The sequence below is a fragment of the Anolis carolinensis genome, chromosome 4, assembly GCF_035594765.1.
Source record: "Anolis carolinensis isolate JA03-04 chromosome 4, rAnoCar3.1.pri, whole genome shotgun sequence".
In the NCBI taxonomy this organism is placed as follows: Eukaryota; Metazoa; Chordata; class Lepidosauria; order Squamata; family Dactyloidae; genus Anolis; species Anolis carolinensis.
In genome coordinates this window covers 114,132,984-114,152,755 of record NC_085844.1, presented here as the reverse complement: position 1 = coordinate 114,152,755, position 19,772 = coordinate 114,132,984, and the positions used below count along the sequence as shown (strand labels likewise).

Genomic DNA, 19,772 nt, shown 5'->3' with positions numbered 1-19,772 from the left:
AACCACACGATGGGTGCCTGCGCTCTCCAACATAACCTGATGAACCCAGAATTTTGCCTCACCTTTGGTTTTCTATTATTCCTGCTCAGATTAGAACAGTGTACATACAATCTGCCTTCCTTTTTATCCTTTCATTACACCAGTGATGGGGAATTTTAATTAGAAATAGCTAGTGTTGACACTAGGCTAAGTGAGGCAACCAACTCAGGTAGCTGCTGCTGGGGTTAAAGAACAATAGTGCTGGAGAATAATGATGTGTTTATTTACTACCCATCTCTAAGAAGAGATGGGCAATAATAATAATAATAATAATAATAATAATAATAATAATAATAATAATAATAATAAGTGCATGGAAAGTTCCTTGACAAAATTGAAGGAAAAGCTGATAAGGAGAAGACCTGGCTCTGGCTCACAAATGGGACCCTGAAGAAGGAGACAGAAGGCCTGATCCTTGCAGCCCAGGAGCAAGCCATCAGAACAAATGCAATTAAGGCCAAGATCGAAAAATCAGCTGATGACCCAAAATGCAGACTGTGCAAGGAAGCTGACGAAACCATTGATCACATCCTCAGCTGCTGTAAGAAAATCACACAGACAGACTACAAACAGAGGCACAACTATGTGGCCCAAATGATTCATTGGAACTTATGCCTCAAGTACCACCTCCCAGCAGCAAAGAACTGGTGGGATCACAAACCTGCAAAAGTATTGGAAAATGAGCACACAAAGATATTGTGGGATTTCTGAATCCAGACTGACAAAGTTCTGGAACACAACACACCAGACAACACAGTTGTGGAAAAGAAAAAGGTTTGGATCATTGATGTTGCCATCCTAGGTGACAGTCGCATTGACGAAAAACAACAGGAAAACCTCAGCCGCTATCAGGACCTCAAGATTGAACTTCAAAGACTCTGGCAGAAACCAGTGCAGGTGGTCCTGGTGGTACACTGGGTGCCGTGCCAAAAAATCTCAGCTGCCATTTGGAAACAATAGACATTGACAAAATTACGATCTGCCAACTGCAAAAGGCCACCCTACTGGGATCTGCACGCATCATCCGAAAATACATCACACAGTCCTAGACACTTGGGAAGTGTTCACCTTGTGATTTTGTAGTATAAAATCCAGCATATCTATCTTGTTTGCTGTGTCATAAAATAATAATAATAATAATAATAATAATAATAATAATAATAATAATAATAATGATGATGTTATTCCACATCTGGGTCTAGCTACTCTCCTGTCTGGGGTGTGTGAATTCACTAGTGAATTTATTCCAGGCCTCTAAGGGTGCATTTACACTGTAGAATTAATGCAGTTTGACACCCCTTTAACTACTGCAGCTCAATGCTATGGAATCATGGGAGCTAAAGTTTACAAGGTGTTTAGCCTTCTCTGCCAAAGACTGCCAGTGATTAATCAAACTGCAACTCCTAGGTTTCCATAGCATTGAGCCATATCAGTTAAAGTGGAATCTAACTGCCTGAATTCTATAGTATATTTATACAGTAGAGTCTCGCTTATCCAACCTTCGCTTATCCAACATTCTTTATTATCCAACACAGTCTGCCTCCTGCACAGATCCACAGCTAGGCAGCAATGTGCCCAACAACAACACAAGTGCAGCCATGCTCCCAAACCATGTTTGGTGCTTAACTTATAAAATCATAGTTTAATTTGATGTTTAATAGGCTTTTCCTTAATCCCTCCTTATTATTCAACATTTTCGCTTATCCAACATTTTGCTGGCCCATTTATGTTGGATAAGTGAGACTCTACTGTACCTTGAAAAGTCCTATTGTTCAAATAACTTCAGCACCTTGGATAGCAGCTTTAGAGCCATTTATTACTTACCCTGTTTCCCTGAAAATAAGACAGCCCCGAAAAATAAGACCTAGTAGAAGTTTTGCTAAATTGCTAAATATAAGACCTTCCCCGAAAGTAAGACCTAGTAAAGTTTTTGTTTGGAAGCATGCCCAGCGCCTGCCAAACAGAACACCAGAGCATGCAGAATTGGTAAATGTACATACCAGTTGTACATGGAAATAATGGTAGTAACAAGAAATTCTTGATAGGATTCACAGTTTGTCTGGTTATGCTGATTTGTGATGACAACTACTGTACAGTATATAATAAATGTTCATTTTTTTGTTCAACAATAAATGTGAATTCTTCTTCATGGAAAAATAAGACATCCCCTGAAAATAAGACCTAGAGCATCTTTGGGAGCAAATATAAGACACTGTCTTATTTTCGGGGAAACACGATAAGAGAGATTTCACAGTTCCATTGATACAGAAATCACCAGTCTGGACTCATAAATTTGCCTGTTGAGCTTAAACGCAATGTACTAGTGGCAGAAACAGCCAACTGCTTGGTTGGTAGAGTTAGGGGCACTGCCTAATTTTTCCACCTACAACTCTGGTATATGGCAACCCTTTAATAATCCTTCAGAAGTATATCATACTGGCCAAGTTTTGGAAGGATGAAACAAAGGATGTCTGTGTTAGAGACAAGGGAGAAAAATGTCCTTTAATTTTCTCTGAACTTGAAATCCCGGGTCAAAAGCTCAACAGCTTAAGCAGACTGCTTTTCAGGCTTTGAATTATTCTTTCAAGTGATGCGAATGTACAGCTTTGGAGTGCTATATCCCTGATTTCATGGCATGCAATTTTTAAGGGGTTCTGAGAAACCTTTGCCACATTTCAAAAAGATTAGAAAACAGATTCCAATCTTACAAGACTCTCTTTTGGGTGGGGGCACTATTCCTTTTAATGAATGAACAAGACAGCTTCAGCCAGGAGGCACTTTGAGGAAAGGCTAGGAAGAAACGACATTCTGTGGTAGTGCGGTGTGGATATGGATGGATCAGATGATGGGAAACCTTTGAGTAGAGATGCATTCCGGGTGCACAGTGGAAAACCCCACTTTCAGAGGTGCCTGAATGTTTTCCTTGTCCTACTGAACCTTTGACACCACCCCGGAGCATCAGAGTGCTGCAGCAAACATTAAATTCAAGCAGAATAATTAATCTTAATGAAAATAAATATGAAAGAGAAATATGAAAGACTAAAATTTTAATTCAGAATTGGTTGGTTTTAATCTGTATTTATTAAAATGGAATGAAATATGGATGAGGCACTTTCATTCCTCTCTTGTATTTAATATGTTCACATTTCAGGAAATTTGGGTAAAGCAGCTATTACGCCCTTTGAATCCATCACCACAGCCTTACCAAGTCTGTTGCTCTCCAAATGTTCTGAACTATAGTTCCCACAAACAACATCCTTTCTATGTATCATTAGAACTGGAGGATGCCCAAAAGTACATGAAATATGCAAGATTAAATGAGAAGTAAATCCATAGGTAAAGGTGAAGGTTACCCCTGATGTTAAGTCCAGTCGTGACCGACTCTGGGGGTTGGTCCTCATCTCCATTTCTAAGCCGAAGTGCCGGCATTGTCCATAGACATCTCCAAGGTCATGTGGCCGGCATGACTGCATGGAGTGCTATTACCTTCCCACTGGAGTGGTACCTATTGATCTAATCACATTGGCATGTTTTCGAACTGCTAGGTTGGCAGGAGCTGGGGCTAACAGCGGGCGCTCATTCCGCTCCCGGGATTTGAACCTGTGACCTTTTGGTCCGCAAGTTCAGCAACTCAGCGCTTTAACACACTGTGCCACCAGGGGCCCCTAGTAAATCCATACCAACAGAAAAATGAACAGAACAGAAACTCAAGATTATGAAAAAGTCAAGATAAAAAAATAGGTAGAAATGTCATGGGATAGTTACACTCAGTCAGGAAAGAGTGTACATAATTTTCTTAATTCCTGAACAGAGACCTCATTGTACTTCTCATCTGAGCATCATTAAACTCCTATGGGAAATCAAATTATCATTTGTTCTGTGTCAGTGGAGTTTTATTGACTGTACTAAGAGGTGAATGCCAAGTCATGCCAACCAGAAGGTTTGACCTTATGACTGAATGCATCTTTGGGGAATGTTGTTCTTCCCAACCTGTCAACGTCCAGCTTTTGGCCTGCATAAACTCTGCTCCTGTTTTTATTGAATTCAGAAGATGCTGTGTAGGTCAGTCCCTGAATCAGCAATACTGCAGCTGTGACTGAAAAAAGATATTACAAAACCCCATATATTTCTGTTTAGCTAAGGAATCTGTTCCAAGTTTGCTGCCAGTGCAGTCCCAAGGAATGGATCAAGATGACTAAAATGTCAAAAAAGTAAGGCAGACTCAGCATTTTATTTTTCAATCAAGGTTGTATCAGTGTATGAGATCTGTGTTCCAAACAAGCAAATTCTGTTGCATCCAAGCAATGTGTTTAAATCCTTTGACCCAATTTTGGACCTGTAACCCTTATGACATTTATACATTATGGATTTGGAAATGGTCCTATAGTGAGTTTGACTACTTAGACTTCCCTAAAGTTCAAAACTTAATCATGAATATCTAGGCCAATATAAAAGAGAAGTAGGCTGAGAAGAAGAGATAAACTATAGCCTTCCACTCTCTTTAGAGTTATAACTGTCAGAGTATTAGCAGCGCAGCAGTAGTTAGATGGAGTCAGTGGAACGCAGAACAAAGTGACATCCACAGACTTTGGTAAAACTATATACAAAGTTTTACTGTGCAAGACAATCAGACTTGCAGACAATAGACACAGGACTTGACTCAACACCTAGGCAGACAGCACTCGACTCTACTCAGAACTGTACTGATGCAATCAGTAATGCAATCAGTAACACTTGTGTCTGGACACTCCCCAGTTCCAGCCACACATCAAGGTCATCACAGCTTCTTAGCAATTAACTCTTTCCAGACTATAGCACACTCTGGATGATGCAATCAGTATGCAATACAGACAAGACACAAATTTCATTTAAACACTACCTATACACAAATCCCACATTAACAATAACCTGCTTTCAAAGTAGAGCCCATAGTGATTTTAGGCCTAAATAGAATACATGGGGATACCAAAGGCCATTCCAAGTTACAGTTTAGAGAAGTACATGTAAGACAAATTAGTTACAGCTTGCAACTCTAAAATTTCCATAATAATTACCATAATATTAAAAATGAGAAAAAACAACTTTAAAAAAATACCATCCATGTAATTCCAAAAGACAAATAAAACAATTACCGTTACATCATAAAAGGGACAGAGTTATTACTTAAGGTACACTATAAACAACTTAGGCATGCCTCAATGATTATAGAACACAATTGCATTATTGTAGAACACAAATCATGTACAAGTCTAGAAGTTTTAATCAAAAACTGGCAGAAAACAAACACCCAGATCAACTTATTCACAAGTCAATATAAATACTATATCTTAACTCTTTTTCAAAAAAAAGGAACAACCTTTTCTGTGTAAAGTGGGAAACGACAGAACTTAGTTCATCCTGGGAGAACCTGAAGAAGCATTGACCTTCCTCTACTCCTTCCAACATAGTTCAATGTCTGGCCTTTTTGAACCCCTGAGTAGTGGTGATAGGTAGGGATGGTCACCCTCTGAAGTGATGCTGGTCCAACGACTTTGCATTTGTGGCACGGGGGGAAAAGATCTAACACACTATCTGTTACATTGCCCCTTGTATAATGATCCTAGGAAAAATCTCCTGGGAACACTCTTGGAAGAAAGGGCAGCATGGCAACAATCTGCTGTGATCTGTGACTTGCTAGCAGATTATTCCAAAACTATAGCACTAAAGGTTGCTACATTTGCAATTGCAGCCCAAAAAAGCAAAATCCATACTTGAGGTCAGAAATGGAAATTGAGATGGTTTGGGATTATACAAATGGGACACTGTCATTGTTATGTTTCTGCTATCATAATTTCAAAGAGCTAGTTTTAATTTTTGAATAAGTGTTAATGTTTATATTGGAAAGTGTTTATAAAGGTTGTATATTACTGATGTCATGGCCTCTGGCTAGTACAATAAACAATTCAATTCAATACAAATCAAATCAAAATCCATAATTTTGCCCCCAAACCTTGACTAACAATCTCTTTACATGGGTTGCCAAAATTGCCATGCATCATGGCAAATTGGGCAACTACTGTTGCCTTTGCCCCCCCCCCCCCCCCAAACCTTGACTAACAACCTCTTTACACTGGTTGCTGAAATTGCCATGCATCATGGCAAATTGGGCAACTACTGTTGCAGGTGTGTGGGGATCCTGTCGCCCCATGCCCCACATTGCCCGGCTTACCTTTACATCTATAGTAAAGGTAAAGGTTTCCCCTGACGTTAAATCCAGTCTTGTCTGACTCTGGGGATTTATGCTCATCTCCATTTATAAGCCGAAGAACTGGCATTGTCCGTAGACACCTCCAAGGTCATGTGGCCAGCATGACTGCATGGAGTGCCGTTACCTTCCCGCCAGTGTGGTACCTATTGATCTACTCACATTGGTATGCTTTCAAACTGCTAGGTTGGCAGAAGCTGGAGCAACAGCGGGCGCTCACTCCGCTCCCGGGATTTGAACCTGGGACCTTTCAGTCCGCAAGTTCAGCAGCTCAGTTCTTCAACCACTTCGCCACGGGAAAAAGCGTAGACTGCATGGCTTCCCCCCATTACTTCTGGAAAGCCTTCTGTGTTGCCATGGTGGTGGCATATGCCTGTTCTGCACTAACTGACCCACAGAGATCTACCAGAAGTTCCTTTGCTTCATGAGATGTGAGCTGGCGGGCTCCGTAGGTCAGCTAGGGCTGAACCAGCATATGCTGCCAAAGTAAGCCACATCTGATGAGTTTGTTAGATATAAGGTCAACTTATGCATGATCATGCACAGTAATTATAAATAATTTGTGATGGTAGCTAGTTATCTCCAGCTCGCCTGTAAATCAATGTACGTTTACCATTTTCAGACTTATTTTCCTATTGCTGTGAGCGTGCTATTCTAAATTTTACTGAAATGAGGACGGGGCGATGGTGAATGTGATGCTGTCACGACAGGCATCTTTTAAACCAAATTTGACCAGGGAGATGTTTGCTTGTCAATAGCAATGCCATGGAGCAAAGAGAAGCAGTCCACCTCTGAATACTAGATGCTGGAGATGACAACAAGGAAAGATCCTCCTGTCCTACTTGCAAGTATCCAGTGAGAGAGGTCTTACAATTAAGCATGGCTCTGCAGTTTGAAACCAGATGATTTTTAACAGTAAATTTCTTAGTTTAACCCTGGAGCTTCTGGTGGCATAGTGGGTTAAACCTTTGTGCTGGCAGGACTGATGACTTGAAGGTTAGGTTGCTGACCTGAAGGTTGACAATTTGAATCTAACTTGGGAAGAGCACAGATGAGCTCTCTCTATTAGCTCCAGCTCCATGCAGGGACATGAGAGAAGCCTCCCACAAGGATGCTAAAAATATCAAAACATCTGGGCATCCCTCGGCAACGTCCTTGCAGACGGCCAATTCTCTCACAACAGAAACGACTTGCAGTTTCTCAAGTCGCTCCTGACACACACAAAAAAGTTTAACTATGAACTAATTGGCATTCAAGCCCAAACTCCATGAAAGGTCAAACCCACTCATAATGAGCTTGTTCTTAGCCATCATGCTCTTCCATCACAGCTACCCTTTCTCTTCATTGGCTGCAGTGGCAGAAAGACCTCTGCTGCTTTATTTAAAAAAGAAATTCTAATACATGTCATTTTGCAGGGTATTTGAGTTTAGGCACTATGACAACCAGAAAACTATCACAAAGTATGGCAGGGGTAGTCCCCATTAATCCTTAGCTGCCTACGTTTTCAGCTAATTTTAAAATGTCCCATATTGTCCTTCTTCTTCTCACTTTCCCTAACTGGTGCAAACCAGTTCAAAGTGCAAAAGTAAATTTTTACTCAATTGACTTAGTAGTGGGAAGAAGAGAAGAACAGGGTCAGATTCTTGAGTTTCCCAGTAGGCTCAGGCAAAAACAAACTGCTGCAACCTCTCTTTGATTGTGTGCTCATCTTCACTGATAATTTTGCTATCTTAACCAAACCCTGGTTGGCCACACACCATCTAGTTTTAATCTGTGAAATGCTAGAGAGTTTGCTGTGGGGATTTGTAAAAGGCAGCATGATGTAATGGGTTGACTGGAAAGACATGTGTCAGTAGCTGACTGGCTAAGCGTGGCAGGAGCCAACATTCTGATTGGCTACTGTCTCTGTCTAGCTGCTGGGAGAAACAGTTTGAGCAGGCACTTTTACCTCAGAGAGTGAAGAGGTAACAACTAGGGAATTAATGGCTGCCGACTCTCTAAAGCAATGAGACATATTTAAAGACTGTTTTAAAAGGACTGTTTATTCCCCCTGTTCTCTGTAAGAAACCAGAGAGACTACTGTATATATTGTTGCTCTGTTTGACCTACAGAACTGAAGTAAAGTCACTGTTACTTATTTCACTTATTTTACAAACCTGAGTGGCACATTATTACACTGCAGGGTAAATTTTGGTTCAAAAGCCGTGGTAAAGCTTCTATTTATTTACATCTACAACATCCGACATTTGCTACATATTTCAGAGCTTCTTTTGGTGCCACTTTTGTTCTTTCATCTATTCATTTTTTTTTACATGCAGCTTAATCTAATAAAGTCCCTAAGTGATTAGAATTAAAATCATGTAGAATAAAACATGGAGCCTCCGGTGTCTCAGTGTGTTAAAGCACTGAGCTACTGAACTTGCAGACCGAAAGGTCCCAGGTTCAAATCCGGGGAGCGGAGTGAGCGCCTGCTGTTAGCCCCAGCTTCTGCCAACCTAGCAGTTCGAAAACATGCAAATGTGAGTAGATCACTAGGTACCGCTCCAGTGGGAAGGTAACGGCGTTCCATGCAGTCATGCTGGCTATATGACCTTGGAGGTGTCTACGGACAACACTGGCTCTTCAGCTTAGAAATGGAGATGAGCACCAACCCCACTGGACTTAACGTCAGGGGAAACCTTTACCTTTACTTTTAGAATAAAACATAATACACTATTCTGGCAATGATAATGTTAATCAATTATGCACCACAATATCATATGGCTTCACATCAGAATCAGAGTATCATTGTATTTTTGACAGAATTATCAGAGCCAATAAGATTAGTAATGGCTGGCAGCTTCTATGTCACCCTGCTCTGGGCTTTAGTCCAAATTTTGAGGAGCCGTGCTTTCACCAAAATAACTTCTGTATATCTGATAGACTCTTTATAGTTTGGACTTAAAACCAAACTGGATAAGCATCCTATTAATATGGAAGCCATGAGCCACTATGAATTTAAAACACAGTAAAAGACTATGAAGCCAAGAAGAAAAAATATAATGAACAAACCGTGATAAGAACTGCTTCGGAGGGTGGTAGATTTTCTTTCCTTTAAAGTCCGTACAGAGAAATTAGGTGGGAAATTTCAGAAGAGAAATTTCAGAACGGCTTTAGCTATATATTTGTGCATAGTAAGGGGTTACAGTAGTTGGCCCTTAAGGTCTCCTCCAATTCTATGATTTTATTCTATGATGCTGTGACGAACACAGCAACACTGGAATGATATAAATGTGTTGGCTGGAAATGGGAGGCATTATCTGACAAAAGGAATATGGCAAAGAGCTTTATCTCAGTCATGCTGTAAAAGACTTTTGAGTTAAATTCAGTACTTCTCCCCAGAGATGAGTGAAAATGGCAAGAGGAATAAAAAACTAAACACATTTTCCTCTCAATGTTAGCAGACATTTTATTTGCATGGACAGGTATTCCTACAAAGTGCCAAGAAAAGCGATGTTTGCAAAAAATAAATTCATGCATGCTTATCTACAAAATTGCTTGTTACAGCAATTTTGACACCATGGTACTGTCCATCCCTCCCTCCCTGCCTCTCTTTCTCTATATCTCCCAGGAAATACTTATGCATTTACATATACAGTATTTTAGAAGTGCTGCATGTAAATCGCTGAAGCAAATAGCTGTTGCTGCTCCTAGGCCGTCCCTGAACAGAACATTGTTGAAATCCATGAGACCACTTGGAAGCAATCTAAGGGGAGGATGCGATCCATTAAGAAAAAAGATAAGATTTGTCTTCTTTTATTGAACCCTGCTGTTGGTTTTTTCTCTTTTGAATGGACTAAAACATCTCTTGCTTTAGTGCTAGAAACATTCAAATCAATGAAGGATTTTGTGAGCTATACTTTTCCATACATGTAATTCTAGGGAACGAAAATGGCTCAGTCTTAAGGTAAAGGTTTTCCCCTGACCTAAGGTGTCCCTATTACGTGGTGCGGAGAACTATAGATGATATTTTTTAAAAGCAAGATTCTTATTTTATATATTTACAGTATGACCCATAGATTTAATATCCACAGCTACATTTATCCACGGGAGCACTCGGTGGCGCAGCGGGTTAAACCGCTGAGCTGCTGAACTTGGTGACCAAAAGGTCAGTGGTAATAATAATAATAATAAAACTTTATTTATATACTGCCCTATCTCCTGGATGGGACTCAGGGCGGTTTCCAATCATAAAAACAACACAACATTACATAACAACATAATAACACATTATTAAGCAAAGTAAAATAATACAATTATAGCAATAAATAACACTTACATGACCTGATCAAGGGGACGGGAACGAAAAACTCAATATATTAAAATGTATCATTTTAGGCTAGAGAAATCTTGTGCAATATATTCAGGCCCAGAAATCCAGTGAGTGAGGTGAGCTCCCTCTGTTAGCCCCAGCTTCTTCCAACCTAGCTGTTCAAAAACATGCAAATGTGCGTAGATCAATAGGTACTGCTCTGGTGGGAAAGTAACAGGCGCTCCATGCAGTCATGACCTTGGAGGTGTCTATGGACAACACCAGCTCTTTGGCTTAGAAATGGAGATGAGCACCTACCCCCGAAGTTATACACATTTAGATTTAATGTTGGGGAAAACCTTTACCTTTACTCACAATCCAATTTTTCCCTCCCTGATGTGTTGATGCGTCTAAGTCCTCTAGAGCAATTCTATATTATGCATGTATAGTCTAAATATATGGTTTCATACTGTCATGGTTTCAGGTATTCAAGGAGAATCTTGGATATGGGGGATTATACTTAACAATTTAATATTTCAAACAGAACACTTTAAGTGCTTACAACAATTTAAGGGGGGGGCGCATCACAATAAGCATGCCCAAGCACATCAGTATACTTTAAGTGGCTTTTTCTAACCTATCCCTTATATACAGATATTCATAGATATAAACTAATCTATTTTAGAAGAGAGCAATGTTAAACCATCTCTGAGTATTCCTTCTATAAGAAAACTCTATGAAATTCAGAGGGTCACCATAAATGCATAGGTGAAGGTACATACACACAGATTCATTTTAGTCTATATTCTGTGCCAATATGCAGGCTGTTTCATCTTTACCTGATCTGAAATTGCGGTATCTCTGTAACCATGAGTTACCCAAGAATGAAACTCTTATCACTTGAAAGGGTGGAGTATAGAGTTTTAAACGATCAATGCCAAAATGCCATTGAAACACATGCTGCACAACAATTACAGATTCAGTCTTGCTCAACTGCAGAACACAAAATGTCTTATATTACAGGTCACCTTCTTGTGAATGACTGAGGCTCTTTGTGCACTGGGAAAGGCATCTAGCAGTAATCCATTGAAACAACGCTCCACCCTTTCAAGTGATAAGAGTTTCTTTTGCCAATTTGTGGTTGCAGAGATATAGCTATTTCACATCGGGTGCATATTTTTGAAACACCATGTATGATGTATGTATTTATGGGATTATTACTTTGGATCACATCATGCATGATAATTTTAGAATGAGTTTCCAGTGAGTTTAAAACAACTTTGCCATGCTTTACTACCTTGAGAACTACTGTAATACTGAAGCAAGAATTGGGATAATAGAGCTCTCTGCACATAACTGAACAACTACAAATCCTATTATTCCTTACTTCTAGCCATGTTGGCTAAGGCTGCTGGGTACAATAGTATAAGCATATCATGATGGATACAGGAATAAGGAAAGATGTCTTAACTTCAGCTACGTTCACAGATCCACTGCAAAGGCATCAAAGTTGGTAGCTACAAAGAAGTTAGTGAATCAAGGGTGAAACATTCTTAATCAGAAATTACCAGAGTGCCTCTGGGCATGTAAATAATGGTTTTTGCACTGCCATCCCACTCCATATCAAAAAGCCTGCCCTGCAAAAAAATTGTTGGTAAAGAACAGGTTTTGCTCATTTAACTCAATGAGAGTAGATACAGTAGAGTCTCACTTATCCAACACTCGCTTATCCAACGTTCTGGATTATCCAAGTAGTCAGTGTTTTCAATATATCATGATATTTTGGTGCTAAATTCATAAATACAGTAATTACAACATAACATTACTGTGTATTGAATTACTTTTTCTGTCAAATTTGTTGTAAAACATGATGTTTTGGTGCTTAATTTGTAAAATCATAACCTAATTTGATGTTTAATAGGCTTTTCCTTAATCCCTCCTTATTATCCAACATATTCGCTTATCCAAGCTTCTGCCGGTCCATTTAGCTTGGATAAGTGAGACTCTACTGTACTTCCTTCTTTCTATATCTTATGGATCCAAGATTCAGCTTTACAAAGTCTCTCAAAGCAAGCACTCCTCAAGATCACAGAATAAGCATGATGGTGGTGCAAAGCAGATGGATTAGAAAAGGGCGAGAAGAGGTGTTGGAGGAAACTAAGAGGATACAAATGGGAGAAATTTGAGGAAATATCTCCACTTAATTATCCATATACTGTATGGGCAATAATAAACACAATAGATTATTACAAAGGTTTTTAATGGGATTTATTTCTGAACAAACAGGTGGAGGGTATGAGTTAAGTTTAATGGTTCTTTTGGCTCCACACTGAGAGCAGCTGGGTTGTGGTGCAGGCTGGTTAGCAGCCAGCTGCAATAAATCATTCTGACCAAGAGGTCATGAGTTCGAGGCCAGCCCGTGTCGGGGTGAGCACCTGACAATTAAAAATAAAATATAGCCCCTGCTTGTTGCTGACCTAAGCAACCCGAAAGATAGTTGCATCTATCAAGTAGGAAATTTAGATACCACTTATATATGGGTAGGCTAATTTACAACACCATGAAAATAATCCAGCCGCCGTTGGAATGAGGAAGTTGCCATCGCAGTGGATAATGAAAGAGCTGCTCCCCCTGTGCCCGGAATCAAGCTTACCCTTAGGAAGCTGGAAGCTGGAGAAGGTTTAAATTGCCTCTGCGTCTGTCTCTGTCTCTGTTCTATGTTATATGGCATTGAATATTTGCCTTATATGTGTACAATGTGATCCGCCCTGAGTCCCCTTCGGGGTGAGAAGGGCGGAATATAAATACTGTAAATAAATAAATAAATAACCTAAAAGCATGTGGCCTACTGAATCATGGGGTGTTTAGAAAGCAAAATAAAGGTAAGCGATGGCAATGTGGGATGGAGAGGAGGAAGAAACCAGAAGAGTTGAGAATGGAGATGAGGACACCTGTCTTTCATGTTTTCTGTTAGGGTGCATCTACACTGTAGAATTAATGCATTTTGACACAACGTTATATAACAACAACAACAACAACAACAACAACAACAACAACTTTATTTTTGTATGCTGCCTCCATCTCCCTGAAGGGACTCAGAGCAACTTGCATGGGGACGAGTCCAATCAGCATCATAACATCATAAAATAGTTTAAAACAAATACCTCATACATAAAACCAGGTCGGAGCCTGTGTTTGTCTCTGTCTTTGTTCTATGTTAAGGCATTGAATGTTTGCCTTATATGTGTAATGTGATCCACCCAGAGTCCCCTTCGGGGTGAGAAGGGCGGAATATAAATACTGTAAATAAAACAAAACAGAATAATCAACCACTTTATCTGCCATAGTTCAGTCTATGGAATCTCCAGATTTCTAGTTAGGTTAAGCACCAGTGTTTTTTGGCAGAGAAGGCTAAAGACCTTGTGAAACTACATTTCATAGCATTTCATAGCATTTCGTCATGGCAGTAAACGTGGGTTCAAGCTACATTAATTCTATTGAGTAGATAGACTCTTACCGTGTTTCCCCGAAAATAGGACAGTGTCTTATATTAATTTTTGCTCCCAAAGATGCGCTAGGTCTTATTTTCAGGGGATGTCTTATTTTTCCATGAAGAAAAATTCACATTTATTGTTGAACAAAAAAATGAACATTATTATATACTGTGCAGTAGTTGTCATCACAAACCAGCACAACCAGACAAACTGTGAATCCTATCAAGAATTTCTTATTACTACCAATATTTCCATGTACAACACTCTATGGTACGTACATTTACTGATCCTGCATGCTTTGGTGTTCTGTTCGGCGGGCATGCTTCCAAACAAAAACTTTGCTAGGTCTTACTTTCGGGGGAGGCCTTATATTTAGCAGTTCAGCAAAACCTCTACTAGGTCTTATTTTTTGGGGATGTCTTATTTTAGGGGAAACAGGGTAGGACTATTGTCAGTACTTCTTGCTCCACCTACATGTTCCTTAGCTGCTTTTCCATAACCTTTTCTATCTCATTTTCTAAAACAACAGAGTGGCCTGGTGAGCAACTGACACATGTAATATATTCTCTCCAATTTTAATTTTCTATTTATTTATTTACCACATTTATACCCTGCCCTTCTTACCCCAAAGGGGACTCAAAGCAGCCTTACAAAGGTAATGATTCAATGCCACACGTGTCTTCAGGCTCTCTTATACTTCTGAATTTTCCAGAAAAAGCGTTATGTACTCCTTTGCATTCTAATGGTCTTAAATTACCTAATACATTAAAGAAAACTTTTGCATTAATATAAGAATTTACTGAGTAAAATCACCTCTCTAGGGGGAAAACCCCCCAAAAGCTCTGGTTTCAACCTACACACTATATAATGTAATTCTCATATAACCAACCAGGGCAATTCTTTATGTAAATCCATGAAAAACCAGAAAACTGGCTCTTTGTTATAAGAGGGATTTTTTGAAGAATACACATAAGGAGAAACTCCAAAACTTGTTAGATTCAATCACTATATATATTTTTTTTGTACTACTGGAGATCTTGCCATTGTTTCCATGCAATTGGCAGTTTCTTGCTCTTTTCTCCTGTCAGAATAATATGGTTATTTTTTGAATGTACAGATAAAATGCAATATATATACAAGAAGATGACATCAGGACTAGAAATAAAGATGTAAAACAGTTAAAAAAAGTATTAATGTAAAAAAAACCCCAAACAAACCAAAAACACACTGTACATTTCTCCCTGTCGAAATTCATTTTGTTAGTTTTGGCCCAGATCTCTAATCTGTTAAGGTCATTTTGGATTCTGATCCTGTCCTCTGGGGCATTAGTTATTCCTCCCAATCTGGTGTCAGCTGCAAATTTGACAAGCATGCCTTCTATTCCATCATCTAAGTCATTGATCAAGATGTTGAATAGCACTGGTATCCAAAAGTGGTAACAAAATATGCATTTTTTAAAAGTTCTTCTATGTTTCACTGTGTATTATATCTGAAAGGTATGAAAAAACAAAATGTTGGGATGGAAAATTATATAAGGACAGAAGGGAAAATCTGTTATAGATTTCTGCTTACTCTCGATGTGCATCTACATTGTAGAATTAATGTAGTTTGACAGTACTTTAACTGCCATAGCTCATGCTCCGGAAATGAAAAGAGCTGTAGTTATACAAGATCTTTCATCTTCACTGCTAAAGCATGCTGGTACAGTAGAGTCTCACTTATCCAACATAAACGGGCCAGCAGAACGTCGGATAAGCGAATATGTTGGATAATGAGGGATTAAGGAAAAGCCTATTAAAAATCAAATTAGATTATGATTTTACAAATTAAGCACCAAAACATGTTATACAACAAATTTGACAGAAAAAGTAGTTCAATACGCAGTAATGTTATGTTGTAATTACTGTATTTAGGAATTTAGCACCAAAATATCACGATATATTGAAAACATTGACTACAAAAATGCGTTGGATAATCCAGAACGTTGGATAAGCGAGTCTGTACTTCATTAAACTACAGCCCCCATGATACCATAGGATTGAACAATGGCAGTCCAAGTGGGGGATCAAACTGCATTAATTTTACAGTGTAGATCCACCCTTGAAGACATCTGACACAATTTAAAGAAGGTTCTTTAAAGGAACCTGGTTCTAAAAGCTCACTTATGCCCCTTATTTGACAACTCATACTTGTGCCATAATAATATCTCTGTCTTGATCAGGCCCTTTAGTATCAATATAACCAGTCTTTTCTCCAACAGTGAAGCTGCTCCTATAAAGCAATGGTTCCCATCCTTTTTTTTTTTACCAGTGACCACTTGACCAGGGACCATTTTAAACAGGGATCACTCTCCAACATTAGTACCAAAAAGAATCAGTTTTTGTTCAACTTTAGATTTGGTTTGGCCATTTGGGGTGCTGATTCAGAAAATTGCATTGGATAGATCACATCAGCTCTAGTTTCTGATACATAGCATATGCCATCCAGTAGTCACTGCTTGCCCACAGAAAGTCATATTTAATAATCTACAGCTGATGCTGAAGAACCAACCAGTCCATCTTCCAGGAAATAATGCCCGACTGTTCACTGGAGGAAAGGATATTAAAGGCAAAGATGAAGTATTTTGGCCACATCATGAGAAGACGGGAAAGCTTGGAGAAGAGAATGATGCTGGGAAAAATGGAAGGAAAAAGGAAGCGAGGCCAACCAAGAGCAAGATGGTGGAAGGTATCCTTGACGTGACTGGCATGAACTTGAAGGAACTGGGGGTGGCAACGGCCAACAGGGAGCTCTCGTGTGGACTGGTCCATGAGGTCACAAAGAGTCGGAAACGACTGTGTGATTGAGCAGCAGCACAGCTGATGCGGTCTATCCAATGCAATTTTCTGAATCAGCACCCCAAATAACCCCAAGAACAGGCCTAAAAACATAGACACCAAGGCGCCTCTGTTTCCAGGTCCCACATGGAACAGCTCTGCTCAGAGGAAGGGAAGAAGAGAAACAGCAGTCAGGAGGCTTGTTACTGTGCCTTTTGTAGGTAGTCAGCCTCTCCCTTCCTGACACCCCCATTGTCTCAACACTATAAGCGGGTTTCGTGAAACCAGTCACTTTCATTGCAATGGTGTAATAACTGTGAGGCCACGGACCATATTTTAGTTCTTGGGGACCACTGGTGGTTCACAGCCCACAGGTTGGGAAACATTACTATAAAGCAGTGGTTCTCAAACTTATTTGGCCTACCGCCCCCTTTCCAGAAGAAATATTACTCAACTCCCTAGAAAATAGTTTTTTTTTAATTTTTAATAGCAATTAAACAGAAAGATATATGTACCTGTGGCCATCACCGTTCCCCTGGATTGCTGCAGTGCCCACCAGGGGGCAGTAGCGCCCACTTTGGGAATCGCTGCTTAGATGAGTGTCACCAATTATGCTGAAAACACTAACACAATTTTTGTTTCTGAGTTATAAATGTCATTTCCAAATTGGTTCTATCATAAAAACATGGAACAAGTTTATTAAACTATTAAAACTTTGTTTTTGTGGGAAAACCTGCAGCACATGTTTGTTATAGTTTTTCAATGAATATCTCATTGAGTCGCAGTCAATTCAACATAGTTTGTGGCAACCACAAAAACAAAGTTTCTGGAGTATAACAACTACTTTCAATGTGAGTACTGCACATCTAAATAGGAAGTAACACTTTCAAACCAGGAAAAGATTATTTTTTCCAAATTTTGTAATTGTTAGTGCTGATCTTTTTTTGGGGAGAGACAAATTATTGACAGGCTTTCAAAACCAGCATCTCTCACAGCACAAGGTGACACTAGTCTGGCATTTTCAGGAACTGAAATAAATTAGATGTCCATAAATGCCCTGCCAGAAGAAGAGCACAGCAGAAATCTTGTGGGTTACCACTTCCCTCCTCCTTTTAACTCATTCCACAAAACCAGAGTAATACCTTTCTTTTAAAAAAGTCCATTTAGCATGATTATAATTTTCCATACAATCGGGGGGACGGGGACGGGGACTCTATAATCCAAAAGACTACTGTGTCAAAAAAATGACCACAAGGAAAAAAAATAAATAAAAGTACAGAGCATATGTACCAAATCGATGGAAAAAAGTAATGTTGGCAGACACTGTGTTACTTTTGAAAGAAATGCATTTTGTTCTTTAACTTGAATTGTTATAATGCTGTGAATAATTTAATTCTATTTTGATGTTCACTTTTTGTATGATTATAATTCTCTTGTTCTTTTAAAGTGTGAGCCACTTTGAATCCTAATTTTGGGGGAAGTAGGATACAAATTAATAATGATAACAACAACAACAACAACAACGCTTTGATCAAAGTCTTCTTTATGAACACTTTAGTTTAACTTAACATTCGCTATGAACTAAACCTACGTATGTGGGACTCAATTTGTCCATACCTATGGGTTACCTTTGTCTCAATTTAGACCTTAGGAGGAACTAAATGGGAGAACCTACTGTATTTTTCAAGGCTGTTTATATATATGGTAATATAGACACCCTAATGGCAACAGATCTTGGAAGCTAAGTAGCTCTGGTTAGTAGTTTGATGGGAGAGCACAAAAAACCTCCAGGTACTATAAGCTATATTTCAGAGGAAGGAACTGGCAAAACCACCTTGCCTATAAAAATTCCATGAAATTCATGGAGTCATTGGAAGTCAACAGGAAATTTGAAAGTCCATACACATATGATATAGAAATAGGAAATAACATGTTTTATTCAATTTGTATATCATTTTCTTTAATCTAACAACACTGATATCCTATCTGAAGTTGTGCCACTTACCTTTCCCACGTATAAAGGATCAGTTCCTGTATATTCTTCCAAAACAAAGAACTGGTTCCATACCCAGCTCCTCTTCATTCGCTGATGTAGAAGCATGTTGTCTGAAGGACTATCACCTTGGCTTTTGCTGGGTGGTCTGGTGCTTCCAGATAATACAGTAGTAACAAGGTTCATCATTAGGTAAAAACTTAAGGATATACTCGGTCCAAGCCACTTCTTTGCTCTGTCCATTCTGCATGAAATCCGCATTGCCATGCCAGGGTAGCTTCCAGATTTAGATTGGGTCCTTTAAAGAATGTAGTTGGCAAACCTTTGAATCTTCCAAGTGCCGTCTTTCAGTGACACGAAGCTGACCACCTTAAGGACAATGTTCTCCTGTAAAGTTAAAGAAAATCCACTGTTCAGATTTCTAACAAAGCACTCTGAGGACAGGTTTTTGAGAAGGATGTCTCATGGGGCATTTGATCTCCCTTATCAAAATGTGATAACAAGGTAGGCCTGTTCCATGAAAAAAAGAAGACCCTTTCCTTATACAGTGCAGAACTACACTCTCAAATAAAGGTAATGATTGAGCGCCTACACATAAAGGCTTTACCACCTTGCTAAGATAGCTGCCGGATTTTACTGCATTATTGATTGAATTGAACTTTTTAAAAAATATTCATGGCCAAAGGCCTTTGATAATACAGTAGAGTCTCACTTATCCAACAGAAACGAGCCAGCAGAATGTTGGATAAGCGAATATGTTAGATAATAAGGAGGCATTAAGGAAAAGCCTATTAAACATCAAATTAGGTTATGATTTTACAAATTCAGCACCAAAACATCATGTTATACAACTAATTTGACAGAAAAAGTAGTTCAATACGCAGTAATGTTATGT

The 19,772-nt window shown here is 39.2% G+C and overlaps 1 protein-coding gene across 3 annotated transcripts in view; it reads right to left on the bottom strand.

Moving 5' to 3' along the window:
• Positions 1-19,772, bottom strand: part of cdh20 (cadherin 20) — a 282,549-nt gene that overhangs the window by 65,819 nt on the left and 196,958 nt on the right. For all 3 annotated transcript variants that reach the window (XM_062977643.1, XM_062977645.1, XM_062977644.1), the window contains one exon: positions 18,890-19,264. In XM_062977643.1, coding sequence (XP_062833713.1) covers positions 18,890-19,144 — 255 coding nt within the window. In that variant the 5' untranslated portion in view covers positions 19,145-19,264. The remainder of the gene's footprint in view (positions 1-18,889; positions 19,265-19,772) is intronic.